The 21,370-nt window shown below is 47.9% G+C and overlaps 2 protein-coding genes across 6 annotated transcripts; one reads left to right on the top strand and one right to left on the bottom strand.

Annotated features, from left to right (window-relative positions):
- The first annotated feature begins 855 nt into the window (after positions 1 to 855).
- On the top strand, positions 856 to 5,587 carry LOC144617030 (transmembrane domain-containing protein TMIGD3-like). The gene is made up of 3 exons (XM_081796408.1): positions 856 to 2,729; positions 4,303 to 4,368; positions 5,105 to 5,587. Exons 1-3 carry the CDS (start codon positions 2,495 to 2,497, stop codon positions 5,272 to 5,274), a joined length of 471 nt encoding a protein of 156 aa, XP_081652534.1. The 5' UTR covers positions 856 to 2,494; the 3' UTR covers positions 5,275 to 5,587.
- A 417-nt stretch (positions 5,588 to 6,004) lies between these two features.
- Positions 6,005 to 18,976, bottom strand: CC1H1orf162 (chromosome C1 C1orf162 homolog). Of its 5 annotated transcripts, none has more exons than XR_013557433.2 (8): positions 18,858 to 18,950; positions 17,061 to 17,180; positions 16,840 to 16,887; positions 15,602 to 15,662; positions 15,023 to 15,117; positions 14,690 to 14,757; positions 10,023 to 14,523; positions 6,005 to 9,783 (listed from the first exon to the last, which is right to left on the bottom strand). XR_013557433.2 is itself a non-coding variant. In XM_060625250.3 (8 exons), exons 4-8 carry the CDS (start codon positions 16,874 to 16,876, stop codon positions 14,362 to 14,364), a joined length of 423 nt encoding a protein of 140 aa, XP_060481233.1. In that variant the 5' UTR covers positions 16,877 to 16,887; positions 17,061 to 17,180; positions 18,352 to 18,493; positions 18,858 to 18,976; the 3' UTR covers positions 6,005 to 14,361. The 5 variants fall into 5 exon arrangements, 4 of the variants coding, with proteins under 4 accessions (XP_060481233.1, XP_060481232.1, XP_060481235.1 ...); XM_060625250.3 differs by adding an exon at positions 18,352 to 18,493 and having other exon boundaries at positions 6,005 to 14,523; positions 18,858 to 18,976; XM_060625249.3 differs by having other exon boundaries at positions 6,005 to 14,523.
- Positions 18,977 to 21,370: the final 2,394 nt, after the last annotated feature.

Genomic DNA, 21,370 nt, shown 5'->3' on the forward strand with positions numbered 1-21,370 from the left:
AGAGAAGCTTCTACCTCGGCATGGACAGATACCCTTGGTTTGCCCCAGCTCTGCCCGGAAAGCTCTCAAGAGTTCTGGAGGCTGCGGCCCTGCCTGCTGACACTCAGACACTCACACCGACACCACTCCATGCTCCAGACACCAGGCACAGCTCATAACAGCTTCGTGCTTTGCCCCTGACCCCGCTCCCTGGGTGAGGCTTCATGGTCCATGCGGGAGTCAGGGGAGGTAATTTCCTTACTGGTCTTCCTCTCAACTAGACGAGAACGTGCCTCTGAGCGTGTCGTCCTCTGGCAATAACCCGGTCCGCTGGCGGGACAGGGCACAGTTGGACACCTGAGTGTGTGTCCGTGCTGATGTGTGTGCCTGTCCCGGTCTGCGTGTGTATAAGGCTTTGTTGTAGCAGGCTGGATTTATCCAGGAGGGGACTCTCCGTTGCTGTTTTGGGGGTGCCAGAAGCCCACAATTTTTTTCAGTTGCCCATATTGTTATAAAAGTAAGTTTATGTCCACGAATGGCATCCCTCTGATGAGGTACCCTTGTGCAGTACACAACCTGGATAGCTATACATAGTAGCACTGCTTGGATTGACTGGTCGTTTTGCCCTGGTCTCTTCAAACAGGATCAAACCGGCTTAAGCTCAAAGATATCTGTTTCCTTTAAACAGATCCAGGATTCCTGAAACCCTGGGGGGTATCTTACCATTCCAGGTGAAAGTTCACTTCCTTCCAGTCATGGGGCTCTTCATTCTGCTTCTCTTGACTGTCTTTTCAGGTAAGATATGGGGAAAGAACATTTGCAGCCTCCAAACTTCCCAGACATCTTGCATTTCCTTCTCCCCTCCTGCTTAGTAGCTCAAACCACCCAAGAAGTGGGATGGGAAAATAAAAGGAGAAAAGAGATCCTGTCCAAATTCATCCTTGCTCTTTGCTCTGCTAAGAGGGTTGTGAGGAATTTGAAAGCCTCAACGAAAATGTGGGCCTCTGTACTCTCTCTTTCAGTGTAAGGTCCCCTTCCCTCCCCCTTCTCTTCCTCAAAGTGTTTGAGCACATGGACGAGGCCGGGACTTTCCACTGTCTGCCGGTGCCTGAGCCTGAAGGTGGGACTCGGGGGACCAGTCCTGGCTCTGCTGCTCCCCACCCCACCCCCGGTGTGCTGACCTTGACAGCTGTTGTGCCTCTCCCTGGGTCAGGGTCCAGCCCTGTAAGCTGAGCACCACCCCATCTTCCTTGTGGGTTTGATAGGAAAACAAGATATCAAGTCACATCAGTTGACATCAGCGACGTGAACCTGCCGTGCGGGCTGGTTGTTGGCAGCATCTGAGGGGACCTAGCTGAGAGATGCCTGCTGGTCCCATCTCTGCTCCTTGTTCAGATACTTCCCCAGCCACCTTCTAGGGGGACACGGAGTACATGACTTCCTCACTACACAACACGCTGAGATGATGGGGCTGCCCGCGCAGGTCTTGTCCGGAGGGAATAGGAAGCTCTCAGCTCCTAAGAACAGAACGTGACTCCCTCTGTTCCCAGCCCTCTGCAGCCCACAGAAGCCTCCACACCTTCTCGGTTTCTTCCTGAGGGGTCCACGGTGGTGTGGACACAGGGGATCTGCTAACAGTGATCCTCGGGCTCTTCCAGCCCCCCAACAAGCAATGGGGAGAGGCCTCCTAAGTTCTTGATCCCCCGCCTCAGGCCAGGGGACAAGACTTCTCCAGGGTTGTTACATTAGCTTGCTAGGCCCGCCGTAACAAACGCCACAGACTGGCTGGCTTCAGCCAGCCAGAGGTTGGCTCAGAGGTCCAGTCCAGAGCTGGACTCAGAGGTCCAGCCAACCACAGAGGTTGATTTCTTCACATTTCCAGAGGCTGGATAGTCCAAGATCAAGGTGTGGGCGGGTTTGCCTTCTGCTGAGACCTCTCTCTTTGGCTTGCAGAGGGCTGCCTTCTCACTGTGTCCTCACAGGACTTTCCCTCGACCTGTTGTCTGTGTCCTAAACTCCTTTTTCTTTTTCTTTTTTTAATTTTTTTAATGTTTTATTTATTTTTGAGAGAGAGAGAGAGAAAGACAGAGTGTGCAAGCAGGGAGGGGCAGAGACAGAGGGAGACACAGAACCCGAAGCAGGCTCGAGGCTCTGAGCCATCAGCACACAACTTTGCTGATAGTGGGACTTGAACTCACCAACCGTGAGATCATGACCTGAGCCGAAGTCGGATGCTCAACTGACTGAGCCACCCAGGCGCCCCCTAAACTCCTTTTTCATAAGGACACCAGTCAGGTTGCATTAGGGCCCATTCTTAATGACCCCCTTTTAACTTAATTACCTCCTTAAAGGCTCAATCCGTCACACTCTGAGGTACTAGAGTTAACACTTCAATGTGTGAGTTTTAGCGGGACCTCTTTCTGCCCAAAGCAGTTGCTAACCCAGAACAAGAAAAATAAAAAATCAGCCCCCAGTGCTTAAACTGATTTTGCTCCAGTGTGGCGGGAGCTGCAACATGTTTAAAAGGACCGTGGGGTGTGTGTGTGTGTGTGTGTGTGTGCATGCGTGTCATGCCCTGAGGGACACAGGAAGCCAGCTCATCATCACTCTGTCCTGCCTGACCAAGGAGGATACAGGCTGGTACCCGTGTGGCATCCAGTGGGACTTTGCCAGGGATGACTTGGATTTTACAGAGCTGGTTGTGACTGACGACAGAGGAGGCCTCGCCAGTGATTTTTGGTCTGGGAAAGGTAGGGACCCTGTCAGGGGTCTAGTCAGGGGTAACCCGCAGTTGTGCATGTTTGTTGGTGTGGTACATACTCGCTGAGGCCAGTGAGCACCAGCTCAGGCCCCCCTTAGGTTCCTTGAGGTACCCTGGTATCTCCTTCTCTCCAAGGTAGGGTCGTTGCTGATGGGTAGGGTCGTTGCTGACGGTTGTGCCGGGGATTAACTTGGAATTTGGGGAAGAGGAGGGTGGGTGGGTGCAGGGGTGCTCTTGGAACCTCCCTTCCCTCGCAGTGATCTGGCCCATGGCATTTGGAGAGGCTCCCGGGGGCTAACAGGTGGGAGAGCTTCGTGTTGCTGGCCAGGAAAGGCTCAGAGGTTCTCATTACACGTCTGTGCTCTGTGGCCAACCTAGTAGGTCTAGAATCTTGAAGATCCATTTCTTGAGAGGTGAGTGAAGCTGTAAAACATGACCCAGGTGTCTGGAAGAGGACCTTCAAAGACCGTCCACTAACTAGTTTCCTCATCCACAGGCGTAACTATCACGGCCAAACTGGTTAGGAGTGCAGTTTACACGGGGAGGCCACTGGGTGGGTGTAGGTTGAACTTGAGCCTGTGGTGGGAGGAGGTCTGGCTAAGCCGGTCAACTGCTCCTTTGGGCCAGGGCTGAGACACAGCTCTCCAGATGCTCACCCAAATTCTTCTGTCCAATGCTGAAAACCTCTTTTTAAATCAGAAAGCATCTGCTCAGGCAAAGAGCTTATGGAAAGTACCAGCCTTCCTCTTTTTCCTTCTGTGGCTTCTCAGTGTTTCCATTTCTAGAAGGGATGCCTTTCTATCATAATCCAGAACACAATGCCAGTAGGAAAACAAACCGAGGACTTAAGGGAAGCTATAGGAAGCCTCCTGGGGCTAGAGAATCTTGCTCACACTTGACCAACTAGTAATTTGTTTAGGAAGCATCTTATTGAATGTGTGGCATCCTTCACAACTAAAATGTTTCTACTGCACTGTTTTAGGCTCGGGACGAAAGAGGCCTCGCCTAAATGTGCTCCTTAGTTTCAGTGAAACAAAGACCCCTGCCCCTCCCCAACGAGATTTGCCAGAGACGGCAGTGTGGGTGGGCCATGGCAGAACTTCCCCCATTGGGTTTCAGTGGCTGCCACGAGCACAGTGTGGCAATGATGCCACCTATCCATCCGTTCCTTAAGGATTGGACTGGCCCTCTTGTGCCTCTGGTATCATAGCCTTCAGCCTGGGACTCTCTAACCATGGGCCACATCTAGTCCACACAGGGCTTTGGTGCACCTCTGGAAAGGTGGCCCTTCCTCGAGGTGCCTGGAGCCCAGTGGCAGGGCATATGGCTTGGCCAGCAGAGGGTGGGCTGGATTTCAGCTCCTACCTGTTCCCTCCAGCCTGTGCCCTGTGCAGGGCGCATTTATACAGCTACGCCCCGTGCCTCTGCTCGACCCAGCAGAGTTGCCCAGAGCACTCGTTCTCTGGGGATTGAATGATGGGCAGAGACACGGAGATGCCGAAGGCAAAGGGCAGGCCTGGGGCTGGCCTCACTTGACCCCCAACCAGTCCTTTCTGCTTCAGACCTATCAGGCGACAGGAACCGGAGCTGCAGGGCTTCCAATGTGGCTCACAAGGCCAATCCCTCCAGGTGAGTCGGACCTTGGGGAGGACAGACCGGTGTTGGGGGGTTGGGGGGGAGGCAGGCGAGGATAACACAGCGTGGCAACTGATTTGCACCTGCTGCTCTTTAGCTGCATGTCGTTGGTTCTTGTTCTCCACCTGAACTGTGTAGCTTCAATGTGACCACGTGGTTTCTTTCAGAACAATATAGTTTAGGACTCTTGAACGTAAATAGCAAAAATGCCCTCTCATGATGTTAATTGAAAAGGAGGATCTACCCTAAGGGGAGAGCAATGTTGCATGCATGAAGGGTGAGACATGGCACCCTCAGCAACAGTCCGGAATGTCTTTGGGACTTTGTCTCTGTCTCTGATCCACTGCTCTCATGTGTGTTTGCTTCCTCTCTCTCTCTCTCTCTGCACTGCCCTTTTCTGTTTCGTTGCAGCCACTTCTAGCTCCGGAGTTTATGTCTCCCCTGTTCAAGAGGCCATCCAGTCTGAACACTGGATCCTCCTGCTCTGGGTCCATGTTAGTTTCTGAGGCAAGGGCTCAGCCCCGCTTGGTCAGACCACCAGCCCGGGTCCAAACAGGCGTGGGCTGGAGAACACGGGCACTCTGAAGGCACTTGGTGGCCAGGAGCTACTGGGACTAGGTGGGGTGCGGGCAGGGCAGAGGGACAGATCCCAGGAATGGGGATCCTGAGCACGGAAATGAAAGGTGGTTTCTTTTCAGTCGACATGAAGTCTGTCTGCGATTCCTTCCGGGATGTCCATTCTCATAATCTGCATACTGATCACAGGCTTGGGGATAATCTCTATAATTAGTCACTTGTCCAAAAGGCGGAGAAGCCAGAGGAATAGAAGGGGTAAGTGGCCATTGGGGGTGGGGATTAAGGAAAATGAAAGGGCCAAGGAACAACTTTCACACGAGTGAACGTGCCCCTCATCTGTTGCCTGGACCCATGGAGGCCAATGCAGTCAGCCCATAGACAGGGGTAGATTCTGCTTCATGGTGACAAAGGCCCTGTGAGAGGTCACAGAGAGGACACAGTAGCCTTGGTAAGTGGAGGTATGTGTAGACTAGGGAGGAGGGAGGCCCGGAGATGGTCACACCACGGGTCCCAGTGTGTGCGAGGGCCACCTGCCCCCCCAGCACACAAGCTTTGGGAGGCAGCCTTACTCTTTGAAACTTTTTGTTCATCTGGAGGGACTTACCAAAGGACCTCTGGGGCCACTGGGTAAGCATAGAAAAGTCTCCTTGAAAAGGGTCAGGAGCAGAAGAGGACAGGCCCATGGCCTCAACTGTAGTCTTAAGCCAAGGGAGGAATAGCCCTTAAGCTTTGTGTCTCCTGCCCTTGGGCAATTACAGGTAAAGGCCCAGCTAGAAGCCAGAGAACCAGTCAAGCTCCTTCTGTGATCCCCACACCTCTGGTAAGTTCCTTCCTTGGCTCTTCCTGGGCCCTGCGCCCCACAGCCACCTGACTGAGGGATCTCCCTTCCTAGACGGAGAACAGGAAGTTTGTTCAGCAGGGACTGTGTGGATCTGGGCACCTTTCCTTTGGGGCAGCATCAGAAAAACCACAATTCTTAAGGCAACCGTGGGGTGGTTCTGCTAACCCCTCAAGTGGACACAGGCTAGAAAGAACATCGTATACAAGTGCCACTGCTTGGCCAGTAGGGTTTCTTTATTTTAATTTTCTTTAGGTTTATGCTCAGAAGACACAGAAGTACCTTGGGCAGTGGAGAGACTGTAGGCATAGGTACAAAATAGACTCCCCCCTCCTGTGGGTGTGGAAGTGCAGAAAAACATTTCAGAGAATGATGGAAAACACAGGCGCGCACACGCACACACGTGCACGTGTGGCAACACCTGCTACGGAAGCACAAGGGTAATGCCAGAGGAATCTGAGGGTCACAGTTAAGGCTGTGAGGTCTCCTAGTCTCTCTGTGATAACGTGGCCCCAGGTGGAGCAGGAGCCCTAAGAAATCAAAGCCATGGCTCCATTTTGTCCTCTTAGAGCTTTGGGAACCACGGAGGTGAAGAATATAGACAAGGCAACATCTTTCTCAGTTGTACCCAAGACTGCTCCCTTCGGGACCCAATTGTATTCTAGGTTTTTTGCTAAGACAGACAACGTCACCGCCTTAAGGCATGATCTTGGGTAACTTGTCGTTTCTCTGGGCCTGTTTTCTTCTCTAGCGATTGAGGACTCCATTCTCATACTCCCCACGAGCTTTTAATTCATACATTCATTCATTCTTTCAAGCACAAGGACCGTGCTAGATGCTGGGGATACAAAGATGAGCGAAAGAAATAACATCTGTCTTCATGGCACTTATAAGGTAGAGTGGGAGGAAGACAAACTATCACACAGATGAAAAATGTGTCAGCTAGCATAAGGACGGTACGGGAGAAGCACATGGTGTCGTGGAAGTTGAGGCAGCGGAATCCAACCCCCTTCCCTTGTAGCCAGGGGTGGTGCAACCTGTTTTAGCCCCAGCCTGCTTCCTCACACTCAGCCAATTGAAACATGGAAGCTGGAATCAAGCGCCCTTCTGGCTTTGACGTTCCTGGGCTTTGAAGGGGTCCGGTTGCATTATATCACCGAAGCTCGGTGGGAGGTGAATGCAGGCCCCATGTGCCAAGCATCCCTACTGACTGACCAATGGGCTTTGAAGCAATGACAGCTGATTTCTTCCCTGAAGACATACTTTGGTGTTTAGGCCCCGTAAAGCCACCAGGAGAGAGTTTGCAACTTCTGTGGCAGAAACCACTCGGCAGAGGTAGGCAACACATCTCAACTCCATTTCCTTTGTCTATTCCCCACAAAGTAGATGACTCTTTGAAGCCCTCCTCCTGGTGTCCTGGCTCCAAAGAAAATGGCTCGTCCTGAACAGACATGACTGAAGATCTCTTTCATTTAGTTTATAAATAAAGTGATGCTGCCATAGTCACCATGACGACCGGCCCACACCTTGGGGATGGATTGTGATCTCTCAGGTGTTCCGAAGGCCACCCCCCCCCACCCCCCCAGGTTGCCGGCGCTGGCTTGCAGCTAGGTAAGAACAGTATTAGCCACGGGAGCTGTGCTGGGCCATGCCAGAGCAAGGCTGCCCCCGCGGTCGACAACATCTCAAGATCTTAGTTTCCATACCCTCGGCTAGCTGCCAGGTGAAGAGAGGGCAGCATCTTGGTCAGGGGATCAGGAGATCCCTTGTGTTTTATTGGTTCACCCATGAACTCCTCACTGGTGTTGAATAAACTCTGAGGCATGACTAACGTCTCCTGGGATATCACTGGAAATGGATTTCTGGGAAAGTTTAAACTATGACATTGCAATATCTGCTTCTACATTGGTATTACACCCTGTCCTACCCCCATGAGGCGAAATCAGCATTTCTCACATCTTCTTGGTGAAAAGGTGGTCCTCTGTGGGAAACCGCCACCAGACTGAACGGATGCTGCCCTTGACCGGTGAGAAGCCGAGGCGTGGTGGGTGAAATATTCGGTCAAACCAGGAAACACAAATCAAGACCAAGGCATTGGCAGCCGTGGGTGCAAGTGAAGCTATACCGTCATTAACGGCAGAATTACCTAAGCTCTCAGCAACACCTGCACGTCTGCACCTTCTCTCCCCATATAAAGTCTTTTCCTACAATTTCAGGGGGTTCCCAGGGGCTCCCCATCACCGCCTCTGCTGTCCTCATAAAAACCCTGCTCTTCTGGTATCTTGCAGTAGGGTGCCAGCCAGTGTCAGCGCTCAGGGTAATCAGCAGTTCTGAGGTCAGTGTGGGGCGGGGGCAGGGAGAATGGCTTGTGCCACGATTCTGCACGTGCCCCGCACATTTAGGTCCAGGCTTTCACGGTGTCTTCCACCCAAACCCCTCTGTCGGTGGGGAGCTCAACGCTACCCAGAAGCCCAATGGGAAGGGGCAGGGGTGTGGGGACCATCCGTTTCCTGCCATCCTCCCTGTGTCCTTGTGGCCAGACCCCCTCCCTCCCAGAGTCTCAGAGCAAACAGTGGCAAAAGCGTTGCCTTTTCCCTCATCTACAAAACAACCCCAGGCCCTCCTCCGTGGCCACGTTCAAGCACAAGCCTGCCGATTCTACAAATAGCAATCCAGTCTGGGCCCCGTGGGGCCTCTTACTGCACGAGGCAAGACAGCAGGCAACAATCTTCCGTGACAGATGAAGACATCTATCGCTATTCTTGGAAGATGTATACTTATGAATCTGGAGAGCCATTTCCCTGAGAATCGTACAGGTTGGCTCTGATTCCATGAACCAGGGTTCTAGAGCCTTTTTTTCCCTCCCGTCCCTGGCACTGACCTTTTGAATCTCTGGTCAATTACTTAATGGCTCATTTCATCCAGCAAGACCCGGTGCACACCAGTTTTCACGACAGGGAGACAAAACCCAAAACTTTGTAAACGTATGGCTCTGCTACTAAGAATGGGGAAGCTTCAAGAAAAAAGCAAGAGCAATTAATGTGATACTTCATGTCCAAGTGGGTGGCCCTGGGACAATGCTTACTCCTCCTCTTGGAGCCATGTAAAAAGCACTGGCTCTCGACTGGAAAGCTGAGGTGGCTTCTAGCTTCACAGGTCTGTAGAATTGTTTGCTGTCAGCCTCGAGTCTGGGAACGGGTGACAGCTAGAGAGACCTCCCTGAGGTGCTCCCCACAGCCAACGACAGAAGGGCCTCGACTGCCCTCCCGGGGCTGGCCACTCTGCTGTGCTGTGGCCTCTGCACAAGACTCGTCCCCAAACCGTCTTTCTCCTCGGTTTGTTTGCTCCCAAACTGGGCCCGCTCTTCCACTGCCTTCTCAAAATCCAGCTGTCAGTGGATGCTAGGGTGGCTCAGGTGAAGCGTTCGACTTCGTGGTTTGTGCGTTCGAGCCCCGAATCAGGCTCTATACGCTGACAGCGTGGAGCCTGCTTCAGATCCTCTGTCTCCCTTGCTCTCTGCCCCTCCCTCTCTCTCTTTCTTAAAAATAAATAAACACTTATTTTAGGGGCGCCTGGGTGGCTCAGTCGGTTAAGTGTCCGGCTTCAGCTCAGGTCACGATATCGCAGTCTGCGAGTTCGAGCCCCGCGTCGGGCTCTGGGCTGATGGCTCGGAGCCTGGAGCCTGCTTCCGATTCTGTGTCTCCCTCTCTCTCTGCCCCTCCCCCGTTCATGCTCTGTCTCTCTCTGTCTCAAAAATAAATAAAACGTTAAAAAAATTTTTTTTTTAAAAATGAACCCTTATTTTAAAAAATCCAGCTCTCAGGAGCCACTGCTCCATCTCAGAATGCACACGCTCTCAATTAGGTCACCTGACTTTCCCTTGCTAGTTTCTCTGCCATTCTATCTGCTCTGGGTGGGCCAGCTTGGCGTGCAGGCACGATGTCAGGAATCGGAAGTTGGAAGACTTGGATTTAAATGTTGCTCTGCGGGGCGCCTGGGTGGCTCAGTCGGTTAAGCGTCCGACTTTGGCTCAGGTCACAATCTCGCGGTCCGTGACTTCGAGCCCTGCATCAGGCTCTGGGCTGATGGCTCAGAGCCTGTTTCCGATTCTGTGTCTCCCTCTCTCTCTGCCCCTCCCCCGTTCATGCTCTGTCTCTCTCTGTCTCAAAAATAAATAAACGGTAAAAAAATTTTTTTTTTTAAAAATAAAATAAATGTTGCTCTGCCGCTTACTAGATGCGAGACATTGGCTAAATTGATTTCTTTGAATGTTAATTTTCCTACCTCAGTTTCTTAGAATATTACCTAATGTATTTTTTAAAGCTTATTTAAGAGAGAGAAAGAGAGCGAGGGAGGGGCAGAGAGAGAGGGAGAGAGAGACAATCCCAAGCAGGTTCTGCAATGTCAGTGCAGAGCCTGATGCAGGGCTCAAGCTCATGAAACGTGAGATCATGACCTGAGCCAAAACCAAGGGTCAGATGCTTAACTGACTGAGCCCCCCAGGCACCCCTTACCTAATGTTTTTTTAAAAGAGATTTGTGGAGGCTGCTTGCCTCCCATTCTTGCTTCCTTTGCTGCAGACTGAGCTCCATTAGGGTAACACTCCTCAATGATACCCCAACAGAGAAGAAGTGACCTATCTGATGTGAGTCTATGGGTGGGACGCTGGGTGTACCCGCTCTGCCCTTCCTCTTCTCTTTTTCTTTTAATTTTTTAAGTTTATTTATTCTTGAGAGATAGAGAGAGACAGAGAATGAGCGGGGGTGGGGGGGAGAGAGGGGGAAACACAGAATCCAAAGCAGACTCCAGTCTCTGAGCTGTCAGCACAGAGCCTGACACGGGGCTCCAACCCACAAACCGCGAGATCATGACCTGAGCCGAAGCCGGACGCTTAACTGACCTAGCCACCCAGGCGCCCCTTCCTCTTCCTTTTTTAACCGGCAAGGGAAAGTCTGGGTGCAGCTTTCAAAGAGCACATGATCTCTTCTGCAACTCCTGGGGGCAGCTGAGCCACTGGTTGGGGTGTGGGGAGGGGAGGGGACTTGCCCAATTCTCTGACGACATACTTTCTCTGTGTTCTCCAGCACTACGTTTGTAATAAAGGTGGTACTTTGTTCTTTCTCTGCTGAGTCCTCTTGTTTCTCAGTTGGTTCAGAATTCAGGTGGAGACGGGAGCACTGGGTATCAGGTCCCCTGAAGATCCTCATCAAGGTAAATGAAGAACTTCAAAAGTCACAGAAAGGATCGGGCACCTGGGTGGCTCAGTCGGTTAAGCGTCCGACTTCGGCTCAGGGCATGATCTCGAGGTTCAAAGGTTTAAGCCCCACATCAGGCTCTGTGCTGAAAGCTTGGAGCCTGGAGTCTGCTTTGGCTTCTGTGTCTCCCTCTCTCTGCCCCTCCCCTGCTCATGCTATGTCTCTGTCTCTGTCTCTCTCTCTCTCTCTCAAAAATAAATAAAAGCAAAATAAATAAATAAATAAATAAATAAATAAATAAATAAATAAATAAATAAAAACATTTAAAAAAAAAAGTTACCGAAAGGCTTTTAAGGGACAATACCTCCTCCCACCCTTACCCCTCGGTCCCTCAGTTATCAAGCTCCCAGGGGAGCAATCACTAAGACCAGTTCATGGTGTTTTCTTTCAGAGACTAGATGTGCACAAATACAGGTGCGCACCCGTGCAGGCACACATGTGCATACACACACACACACACACACACACACACACACACACACGTTCTCTACCGGACATGAATAGAGTGTATTCAGAATTCTGTTCTGCAGCTGGTACTTTTCATCTAACATAACTTGGAAATCTTTTTTTTCTTCAAACATAGAGTGGCTTCCTTCTTTTTAATGGCTACGTTGTACTCCATTAGCCAGTCCCCTCTTCAACAGACACTGAGGGTTTTCTCCATCTCTCACTATTTCAGATCATTGATGATAATGGAAAAACGGGCAAACTCCGGAGCCAGCCTCCGTAGGTGTGAGCCTCAGCGCCCCTACTTACTTAGCAGTGTGAACTCGGGCAAGTTACTGAGCCTCTCGGAGCCTCCCTTTCTGTTCTAAAATGGGAACAGTAAAACTGTCACCTCCTAGTGTTTTGTGAGGCTTCCATGAACACGTGCCAAACACTTAGAATACACTTCGAGTATAACAAGCCTTGCTAAGTGTTAGGCGATCTTATGAACTGCGATTTCAACTACATAGGCGACTTTCCATAGGATGTGTTCGCAGCAATAGATTTTTTTTTTAATATAAAATTTGTTGTCAGATTGGTTTCCATACAACACCTGGTGCTCATCCCAACAGGTGCCCTGCTCAATACCCATCACCCGCTTCGCAGCAGCAGATTTTAAAACGTCACCAGCTCTTGCCAAATTGCCTCCGTAGCAATTGTATGTGTGCCTTGGGTCTCCACAGTCCTGCCCAAGCTGTTTGTTAGCAAACTTTCTGAAGGTCGCCAACGTCACTGACAGAAAAGATCTAATTGTAGTTTTAACTACTGTTTCTCTCATTACGAGTAAACTTGCGTACCTCTTCATATGTTTAAACAAGCCACTACATTTCCTTTTCTGTGACCAACAGACCTATCCTTGGTCTTCTATTTTCTCCTGAGTTGCTGATTTCTTCCCTGTTGACTTAATATATTAGGAGCCCTAATATATTCCGGAGCTCTTAATATATTAAGAAAATTAGCCTTTTGGCTATAAGGTGCTTTGCAAATATTTTCCAAGCTTGGCATTTTGAATAGTATTTTGTAAGCCCAGTTAATCAGTCTTTTCTGGTTTACTGGCTCCAGGTCATACATTTGAGGCATGCACCACTATGTTTTAAAAACTCTCCTATATATTCTTCTAGTACTTTAAAATTTTTTATTTATTACTTTAATTTTTTAAAATGTTTATTTATTTTGAGAGAGAGAGAGAGCGTGCGCCTGTGTGCGAGCAGGGGAGGAGCAAAGAGAGGGAGAGAGAGAATCCTAAGCAGCCTCCACACGGTTAGCACGGAGCCCACGAACCGTGAGATCATGTCCTGAGCTGAAATCAAGAGTCGGACCCTCAACCGACCAAGCCACCTAGGCGCCCTTCTTCTAATACTTTTATAATGTTTTTACAGTTAAATTTTTTATGTATCTTGAATTTATTATGATTTAAGAAGGGAGGTGTGGATTCTGGTCTTACTTTCATCCATATGGCTACCTACCTGTCTAAACACCGTTTATGAATTAACCAATTTCCCCCAAATGACTGGATACGCTATCTTCGTCATACTCTAAATTTCTTCATGGATTTTGATCTTTTTTTAGTCTTTTTACTCTATCCCATTTGTTTATTCATGAACCAGGAACATGTTTTAGTCCATCATGCTTGATAAAATAATACTTTTAGTTAGCTGTGAGGACTAGCCTTCCCAGATTACCTTTATTTGCTTCTTTGTATAGATTTTCCTGGATTTACTTTCTTGTTTATTATCTATACAGGAACCTCACTGAGTGAAAAATAATCTTATTGGTATTTTTACTGGGATTATATATGGGATTATCCATTAGGATTTAGGGGAGTTAACATTTAATCCTTAGTTCCATGTAATATTGCCTGGCGTATCTTTTATGCTATAGCAAGAAGGTGGTTTGAATAGCACTTTACACAACAGGGACTTTGTATTTATGTAAAACTGGAACGTATGAAGTACCTAAGTAGATGCCATCTCACTTATTCTCACACTGAGAGGTAAGTATTATTCTGTTTTCAAGATGAAGCAGTTGAAGCTTTGAAAAGTTTAACAACACACTTGGGGCACTTGGGCGGCTCAGTCCGTTAAGCATCCGACATGGGCTCAGGTCATGATCTCAGGGTTCATGAGTTCGAGCCCCAGGTCGGGCTCTGTGCCAATAGCTCGGAGCTTGGAACCTGCTTCGGATTCTGTGTCTCCCTCTCTCTCTGCCCCTCCCCTGCTCACGCTCTGTCTCTCTCCCTTTCAAAAATAAACATTTTAAAAAATCAAAAAAAAAAAAAAAGTTTCACACACTTACCCAAAAGAATGCAGCTAGTTGGTGCAGAGATTGAGACCTGTGCCCCAATCAATCCTGAACTTGATCTAGAGTCCCGTGACCTCTGTTAGGCTTCTGGCTGTGCATGAGCTCTGCGTCTTTGGAGGTGACGGGGACAGACAAATGCATGATGCAGGAGGGGCTGGCTTTGCAGGGGGTTTGCTTTTATTTGTAATTCTTGCTAACTTGCCCAGTTGGTTGACTTCTCCCAAACTGATCAGCGGCCCTGAGTGAACACTCTTTGTGCCATGAGCTCTGTACTACCACACTCGTTGAAAGGGGACGAGCGAGGCAGTCTCAGCCCTTGAGGGGCTATCAGACTGTCCGTTCAAGCGGCTGGGCCAGCAATCTTTTCTCAGGCCAAGGGAAAGATGGGCCCTTGGTCTTCAAACATGCTGGCTAACATGGCCAGATCACACCCCAACAACTCCACTGTAGTCTGGTCAGGCTGTGGTCCCAAATTTGTCCAAAGGGAAAGTGATTATATAAAGACGGAGCTGAGATAAGAGGGACTGGCGTCAAGCCTCACTGGAAAGGTCGGGTGAGTTTGTCACTTTGATCTGAGAGTAGACAACCGGATCCAAGCCTGCAGAATGTTTCTCAGTCAGGTAATGATTCTTTTCTTCTGCGATTTGGAAAGTCATGCTAGCATAGGTGAGTGCTTCCTCTGGGGATGAAAGCTGCAGAGGAAGGAGGAGGAGGCAGAGGAGTGAGTGAGTTGGATTTGGAGGAAGGTGTCTCTTTAGAAGCCATTTGGAAGCTGTGGTCACAGAGGACCAAAGAGATCAGAAGAACCCTTCCAAGATGCACTTGCCCAGGGTCCCGGAAACAACGTGGTCATCTTACCTTGGCCGGAGAATCTTGGCCAGAGTGAGGATCGAAGGGAGGATCCAGGGCACAGGGACTAGAGTGACCTGCCTCAGGTGCCAGGAGAGAGAGGGACAAGTCTCAGCAATGGGGTCTGGAAGAATGGGAAGGCTTTCCCTGCAGGCTGGGGTGAAGGCTGGGTGTTGGAAGTGGGAAGCGTGGAGGGTGGGAGGGCAGGTGGAGAAGTTTGGGGATTCAGGTCCTCAGTGTGCAGACAGGGTGAGCTCCCTGGGTTCTACTCCCCCCTCAGAGCCACGTCTGTTCTCAACGGCTGGGCAGTGAGAGCCGTGCCGTCTCTCAGAGACCACTTACGTTTCCTGTAGCTCTTTATGACGAAGAAGATAAGGGCCAACAGCAGCAGCGTGATCAGGACCCCGGCAAAAAAGGCCAAGAGCAAATACTGTATGCTGTTTTGGCAAAGAAAGGGAGGAGACGGACCACTGGACCTTCTGAAGGCCTTTGCCAGAGGCCAGAAGGTCCTCTTTCCCACCCGTGCATAAATCCCTGCAATAGCTGCCATGTTGGTTAGGTGACTTTCACTCTTACCCACTGCTTTTCAGCATTTTGCTTTTGGGTTCCAGAACTATTTGAGGCCTCAGTGAAAACTGTGGGCTCTCTTCCCTCCCTGAAATCTTCATAGGTACCCCCCCAGAGCAGATTTCATGTATCCGCCGAGGGGATTCATGGATCTCTTGAGGGATCTCCCCTCCCTGGGCAACCTAGGGTTAAGAACCACACTCTGAAAATAAAAAAAAACAGTTCAGTTCTTCAGCTGTTTCTGGTCCCTTTTCCCCAGACCGCCCTCCTAAGTTCCTCCTAAGTCACCCTCCCAAGCTGGCAACGCAAAATCCGGGGCCTTGGGGTTCCAGACGAAATGGGCGGAGCACTTACTTGGTGCGCTCCCAGAAGGAGAACGGAGGTGTTGGGGCTACTGTGTTGGTGTTTTGTTCGTCTGTGAGAGAACAGAAAGGGGATTAGTGTCCCTGTCCCGTCTCATGAATGTCCCCAGGCGCCCCTCCCTATGCAAGCAACCCGTGGAGATAAATGCTGGGGGTGCTACACTCTGCAATAGGGGAGGGGTGCCTGAGCGGCTTAAGTGTCCGACTTTTGGTTTCAGCTCAGGTCACGATCTCACAGTTCAGGAGTTCGAGCCCCGCGTCCGGCTGAGCGCAGAGCCTGCTTGGGATTCTGTGTCTCCCTATCTCTCTGCCCCTCCCCTGCTGATGTTCTCTCCCTGTCTCTCAAAAATAAATAAACATTTAAAAAAAAAAAAGAAAAGAAGAGAACAGTGTTTCCTAGATCCTCGATCCTTTCATGTGAAAATTAGAGTTGGAACTTAAAAAACAATCAGCTTAGGGGCACCTGGGTGGCTCAGTTGGTTAAGCCTCCGACTTCTGGTCATGACTCACAGTTTGTGAGTTCGAGCCCCGCGTCAGGCTCTGTGCTGACAGCTCGGAGCCTGGAGCCTGCTTCAGATTCTGTCTCCCTCTCTCTCTGCCCCTCTGCCACTCATGCTGTCTCTCCTTCTCTCTCTCAAAAATAAACATTAAAAAAACAAACAAAAAACCCCATCAGCTAAACCAATGAAAGAGAAGCCTAGCGTTTTTGTAGTCCCATGTGTCCCTTTGACAAACAAACAAACAAACCTCTCCTGTGGCCCCTCAAAGATTTAATAGGACCCCTAGGAGATATGCTCCCTGGGACTTAAGCCAACAATCTCAAGGCCAGGGAGTAGAGAACCAAAAGCAAAACCCAGAACTAGCATTTCCCAATGTTTTGGGGAACTTGGCCTTGTAAACTGCTACCTATTTTAGTTTGTTCCTTTGTTTGCAGGGCAGCTTTTAACAGTGACTAGCCAAAGGCAGCGACAGGGCAGGGTGTTAATGCCTGCACCATAAATAGGGGACCAGGAAGAGAAGGGAAGTGTATTGCCATAAACTATCCAGCCCGTCTGGTACTGAGCACAGAGACATGCTTTACTCAAATTGGGAGGACCAGATTGTTCTCTCTGGTTCCCCTTTTCTCTCTTCCTGTCATTAGATTCTGCATCAAGGTAAAATTGATGGTGGTGATGCCAGTCCAGATTAACTCAGCAGTGGGGCAGGTAATGCTTCCTGCCCTGGACTTACCGTTGTTGCATTCAGGTTTGGAATGACCTCCTCCCATGCCGTCTTCCCCTGAGAATAAAAAAGATTCCTCTTAGAAAGCCTGGAAAGGAAAGGCAACAAAGGGGCAAACTCTGAGAGTGTGATTTTAATATCAGAGCGGTAGCAATGAGAGAGAGGCAAGTCAGGGTGGGTGTTCTGGTGAGGCCAGGGGTCACAGACTTCATATGGTATGGTTACCACACCTCAGCAACTAGTCCTCAGCTTTGCACGTCCGGAATTAATCTTAGCGGAGCGCCAAGAATAGGCTGATTGGTCCAGAACTGACTCACAAGCAAGTAACTCACAGGAGACTGATGTAGACACTGAAACGACATAAGGAACATGTTGTGTCACTAGTGTGTTCTATCAGAACATATAAGAAAGTCCGTTAAAACCAGTTTTTCTTGGTAAACATTGAATCGAACTAAGTATGGGAGAAGATGAAAGCATGACTTTAAGACTGAACGTCATATAGGTCTGATGTATTTGCCTTACTCCTCCCTGGCGGTGCTGGGTAAGCTTGGACCCATTTTTTTCTTCAAGGTCCTTCCTCTAGGCTGTATCAGAGCTTTTATTCTGTCCACATATTGTCTTTCCAAGTGTGTCAGTGTCCTTATCTAGGCTATGGTTCTGCTTGTTATGTGAAACTTTCTGTATTTTCTCTTTTATTTATTTGTACTAAAAAGATAAAGTACCTAAAAGCAGCAGAGTAAAATAACCCCAAATCCCACTACCAATTATTAATATTTTAGTGTATTCTTTTTAGTTATACTTCCATGCATTTGCCTAAAATCTGGTTGAGCCTTCTTCATGTCTCCTTTTTTGTTATTTTTACTAAGTTTTTTTTTAATCATAAACATCCCTCCCATGCCACTCAAAACTCTCCATAAGCATTTTTAGTGGTGATAGGCCTTTCTGCTACAGCTATGTACTATAGTGTGCTTAACCAGTTTCTTCGCTGATAAAAATGGTTTCCACTTTTCTTTATATAAAATAATAAAACAATTTTAGAAGACCACAGTTCTACTTCATATTGAGACATGCCCTGACAAGAATTTTTGGCTCTCCTTATACCTGGTGTACTTTAAGGTCATGTATTTAGACAACAAATGTCATCAATTATTTGTGTTTAATTGTTCAGCTTTCAAAAATGAATGAATTTCCAAGTCCTTGAACATGGGGAGGGTCGGGAGAAGGATACCTCATCGCCATGTACCAGTTACAACCGCAACAGCAACATTAAGTGCCTTACAATTGGCCAAATAACGTAACCTAGGATAATAAGAAAAGTGCCGACAGGAAAATTTGGTGAGAATTGTTATCACCGGTGATAACAATTTTTCTGGCATTTGTTGCTCCTTTTCTAATTTAAAAGTCAACAGTGCTTTTTGTAGAGCACCATAAAATATTTAGTACAGAGTATTTTCGAAATATTGAAATATGTGTCTGCCCTAAAAAGACTCTGATCCCCTAGGAATTTATACTGAACCTTACCACTGGGGAGATGAGAGGGAGAGGATCCGGATCCGTAGGATTCTGTAAAATCTTAATCTTCACTTGAATGGCTCTCAATTTACCACCATCCGCAAAGAAATGTCCCTGTTGCCACCTTTAAAATATTTTGGGCCACCCCACCCTGAAAGACAAAACCCTCACACACAGTGCTGCGGGGAAATAACTACTTACAGATCCAGGCCAAGAAAAGCAGGAAACACATTTCCATTTGAAAACAACACTCCAAACAAACATTTGACAGAGCATAAATTAAAATAGAAACAGCGTATCTACTTTCCCACATTTTCCCCCGGGGAAGAATCTTACTGATTGCCACAAATTCTACCAACTAACTGCAGCTACTCAAAATACAACCCTTCCCCCACCAAATAAAATTAAACAGAAAAAAAAAAAAAAAGGATAGCAACCACTAAAAATTAGATGACATTTTCTTTTGGTGAATGATTATTTCATCTAGATTAAAAGCATGGGAGTAAAGGCATTACCTTCTAAGAAAAAGTCCGGTCACAAGACGCCAATCGTGTAAGACTGAACTTTTCATTTGTTTCCGTGACTTAGTACTACTTTTCAGAAATGACGAAACGATTACTGCTATTGCCGCCATCAGGCTGTATGTCGCAAAGATCTTATCTGAACCTGAGGGCAGACTTCCTCTTTGAGGCCAACACTATATATATATATAAACTTTTAATTGTTTTTTATAAGAGCATATATTTTTGAATCCCATAAACAGCTTCTTTTGTATCTTTTGACACACGAACACCAGAATATAGGGGATTAAGACAAGTTTATTTCTAATGAAGTGTTTCTTATGTATGTAACCACCATGCTAGATAAGGTGGAGGTCACAGCAGGATGATATTATCGCTGCCACCAAGCATCTTAAAATCTCATTTGTTCTAACCAGAAAGATGAGGTCGATAAGGAGAAACGGAGAGCACTATCAAGGGTGAAGGGCCGGCTGGCTGGGCACACATGAAATGTGTTGACAGTTATGGCGATCCCTTCAAAGGGAAGACGAATCATTTATTTCTTTTTAAAGTTCATGTTTTTATTTTGAGAGAGAGAGAGAGAGAGCACAAGCGGGGAGGGGCAGAGAGAGAGGGAGAGAGAAAGGATCCCAAGCAGGCTCTGCACTGTCAGCGCGGAGCCAGATGCAGGGCTGGAACTCACAAATCGTGAGACCATGACCTGAGTGGAAACCAAGAGTCAGATGCTTAACCAACTGAGCCATCCAGGCACCCCACGAATTATTCCTTTATAAACATGTATTCATAACATAATGTTAATAAAGTACCCTGCCTCTTATTTTTTTTTTACATTTTTTAATGTTTATTTTTGAGAGGGAGCACAAGTGGGGGAGGGGCAGAGACAGAGAGAGAGGCACAGATTCTGGAACAGGCTCCAGGCTCTGAGCTGTCAGCACAGAGCCCGACGTGGGGCTTGAACCTATGAACTGAGAGATCATGACCTAAGCCAAAGTCGGATGCTCAACCAACTGAGCCACCTAGGCACCCCTAAAGTACTCTCTGCCTCTTAAAAGGGGTAGTAAAAAGTAGAGGGAAGATGAATTTAGAAAAATAAACATAAGGATCTAGAAATATTATCCAAAATGGAATTTATGAAAGATGTACTATTATGAATTCACAGATATTTAAGAAATTTGGAGCATGGCAATTTCTAAGAACACCGCCGAGGTTCTGGTCACTCTTGTGTTTTGTGTTTGACATTATAAGAAAACAACACCTTCAGAGTGAAATCTGATATTTAAAGGGTTCAAGAAGTGTGAAAAAAGAAAATAGCCCCTGAAATTATTACTTTTTAGGTATCTTTTTTTTTTTCAAAAGAATGTCCTCAATTTTGTAGTTTATGGAAAATAAAGCAAGAATTCTCATGCTTATGAGGCTAAAGCAATCAAAGAAAGAGAGGGCTCAGTCGATTATCCTCTTAGTATAACTCAAAGAAACTATTGAAATAGAGGAAAAACACCTTTTTAAAAAAAATTTTTTTAATGTTCATTTAAAAAAATTTTTTTTTACATTTATTTATTTTTGAGAAACAGAGTGAGACAAAGCATGAGAAGGGGAGGGGAAGAGAGAGAAGCAGACACAGAATCTGAAGCAGGCTCCAGGCTCTGAGCGAGTGGTCAGCACAGAGCCTGATATGGGGCTCAAACCACAAACTGTGAGATCATGACCTGAGCTGAAGTCGGTCGCTCAACCGACTGAGCCACCCAGGTGCCCCTTAATGTTCATTTTTGAGAGAGAGACAGACAGAACGCAAGTGGGGGTGAGGCAGAGAGAGAGACACACACAGAATCTGAAGCAGGCTCCAGGCTCTGAGAGGTCAGCATGGAGCCTGACGCGGGGCTTGAACTCACAAACCGTGAGACCATGACCTGAGCCAGAGTCAGACGCCCAACCAACTGAGCCACCCAGGTGCCCCAAAAAACACCTTTAACTTGGAATTACTATCTCTGGATTGTTAATCAAGAAATGCACACTATTTTTTTTTTTTTGGTATAGTATTTGAAAACAATAAACATTTGATAGTTTGGAAAAATATATAAAATATTAATACATATAATCACTAACAAAAAAATAGTGAACTGGGTGCAGTGGATATTTCAGAGAACAGGGCAGAAAATCTCGTGAGGCCTACCATCTAACTGAGAAGAGAGATGGTAAGAAAACAACAGACTGATTACAGATTGTGTTGAGGGCCATGAAGGAAAGAAGCTGAGTACCATGCTAGAGAGTAAATGATGGGAGAATGTCATTAGATGAAATGGATGACCGGGGATGGTCTGTCCAAGGAGCAAGCACTGAGGACAAGAGGACGGGAAAGATGGTTCCAGGCAGAGGGCAGAGCAACTTGTGGGCCTGGAGAAAGGAAGAGCTGGCGGAACGGGCAGAGCTGGTGAAATCAGGCCAGGCTTTGCACAGGTACACCTGGAGCTGGGGCTCTGGGCCTAGATGGGGTTTGATGGAGGGGGCAG

This window comes from Panthera onca, chromosome C1, assembly GCF_046562875.1.
Source record: "Panthera onca isolate mPanOnc1 chromosome C1, mPanOnc1 haplotype 2, whole genome shotgun sequence".
In the NCBI taxonomy this organism is placed as follows: domain Eukaryota; kingdom Metazoa; phylum Chordata; class Mammalia; order Carnivora; family Felidae; genus Panthera; species Panthera onca.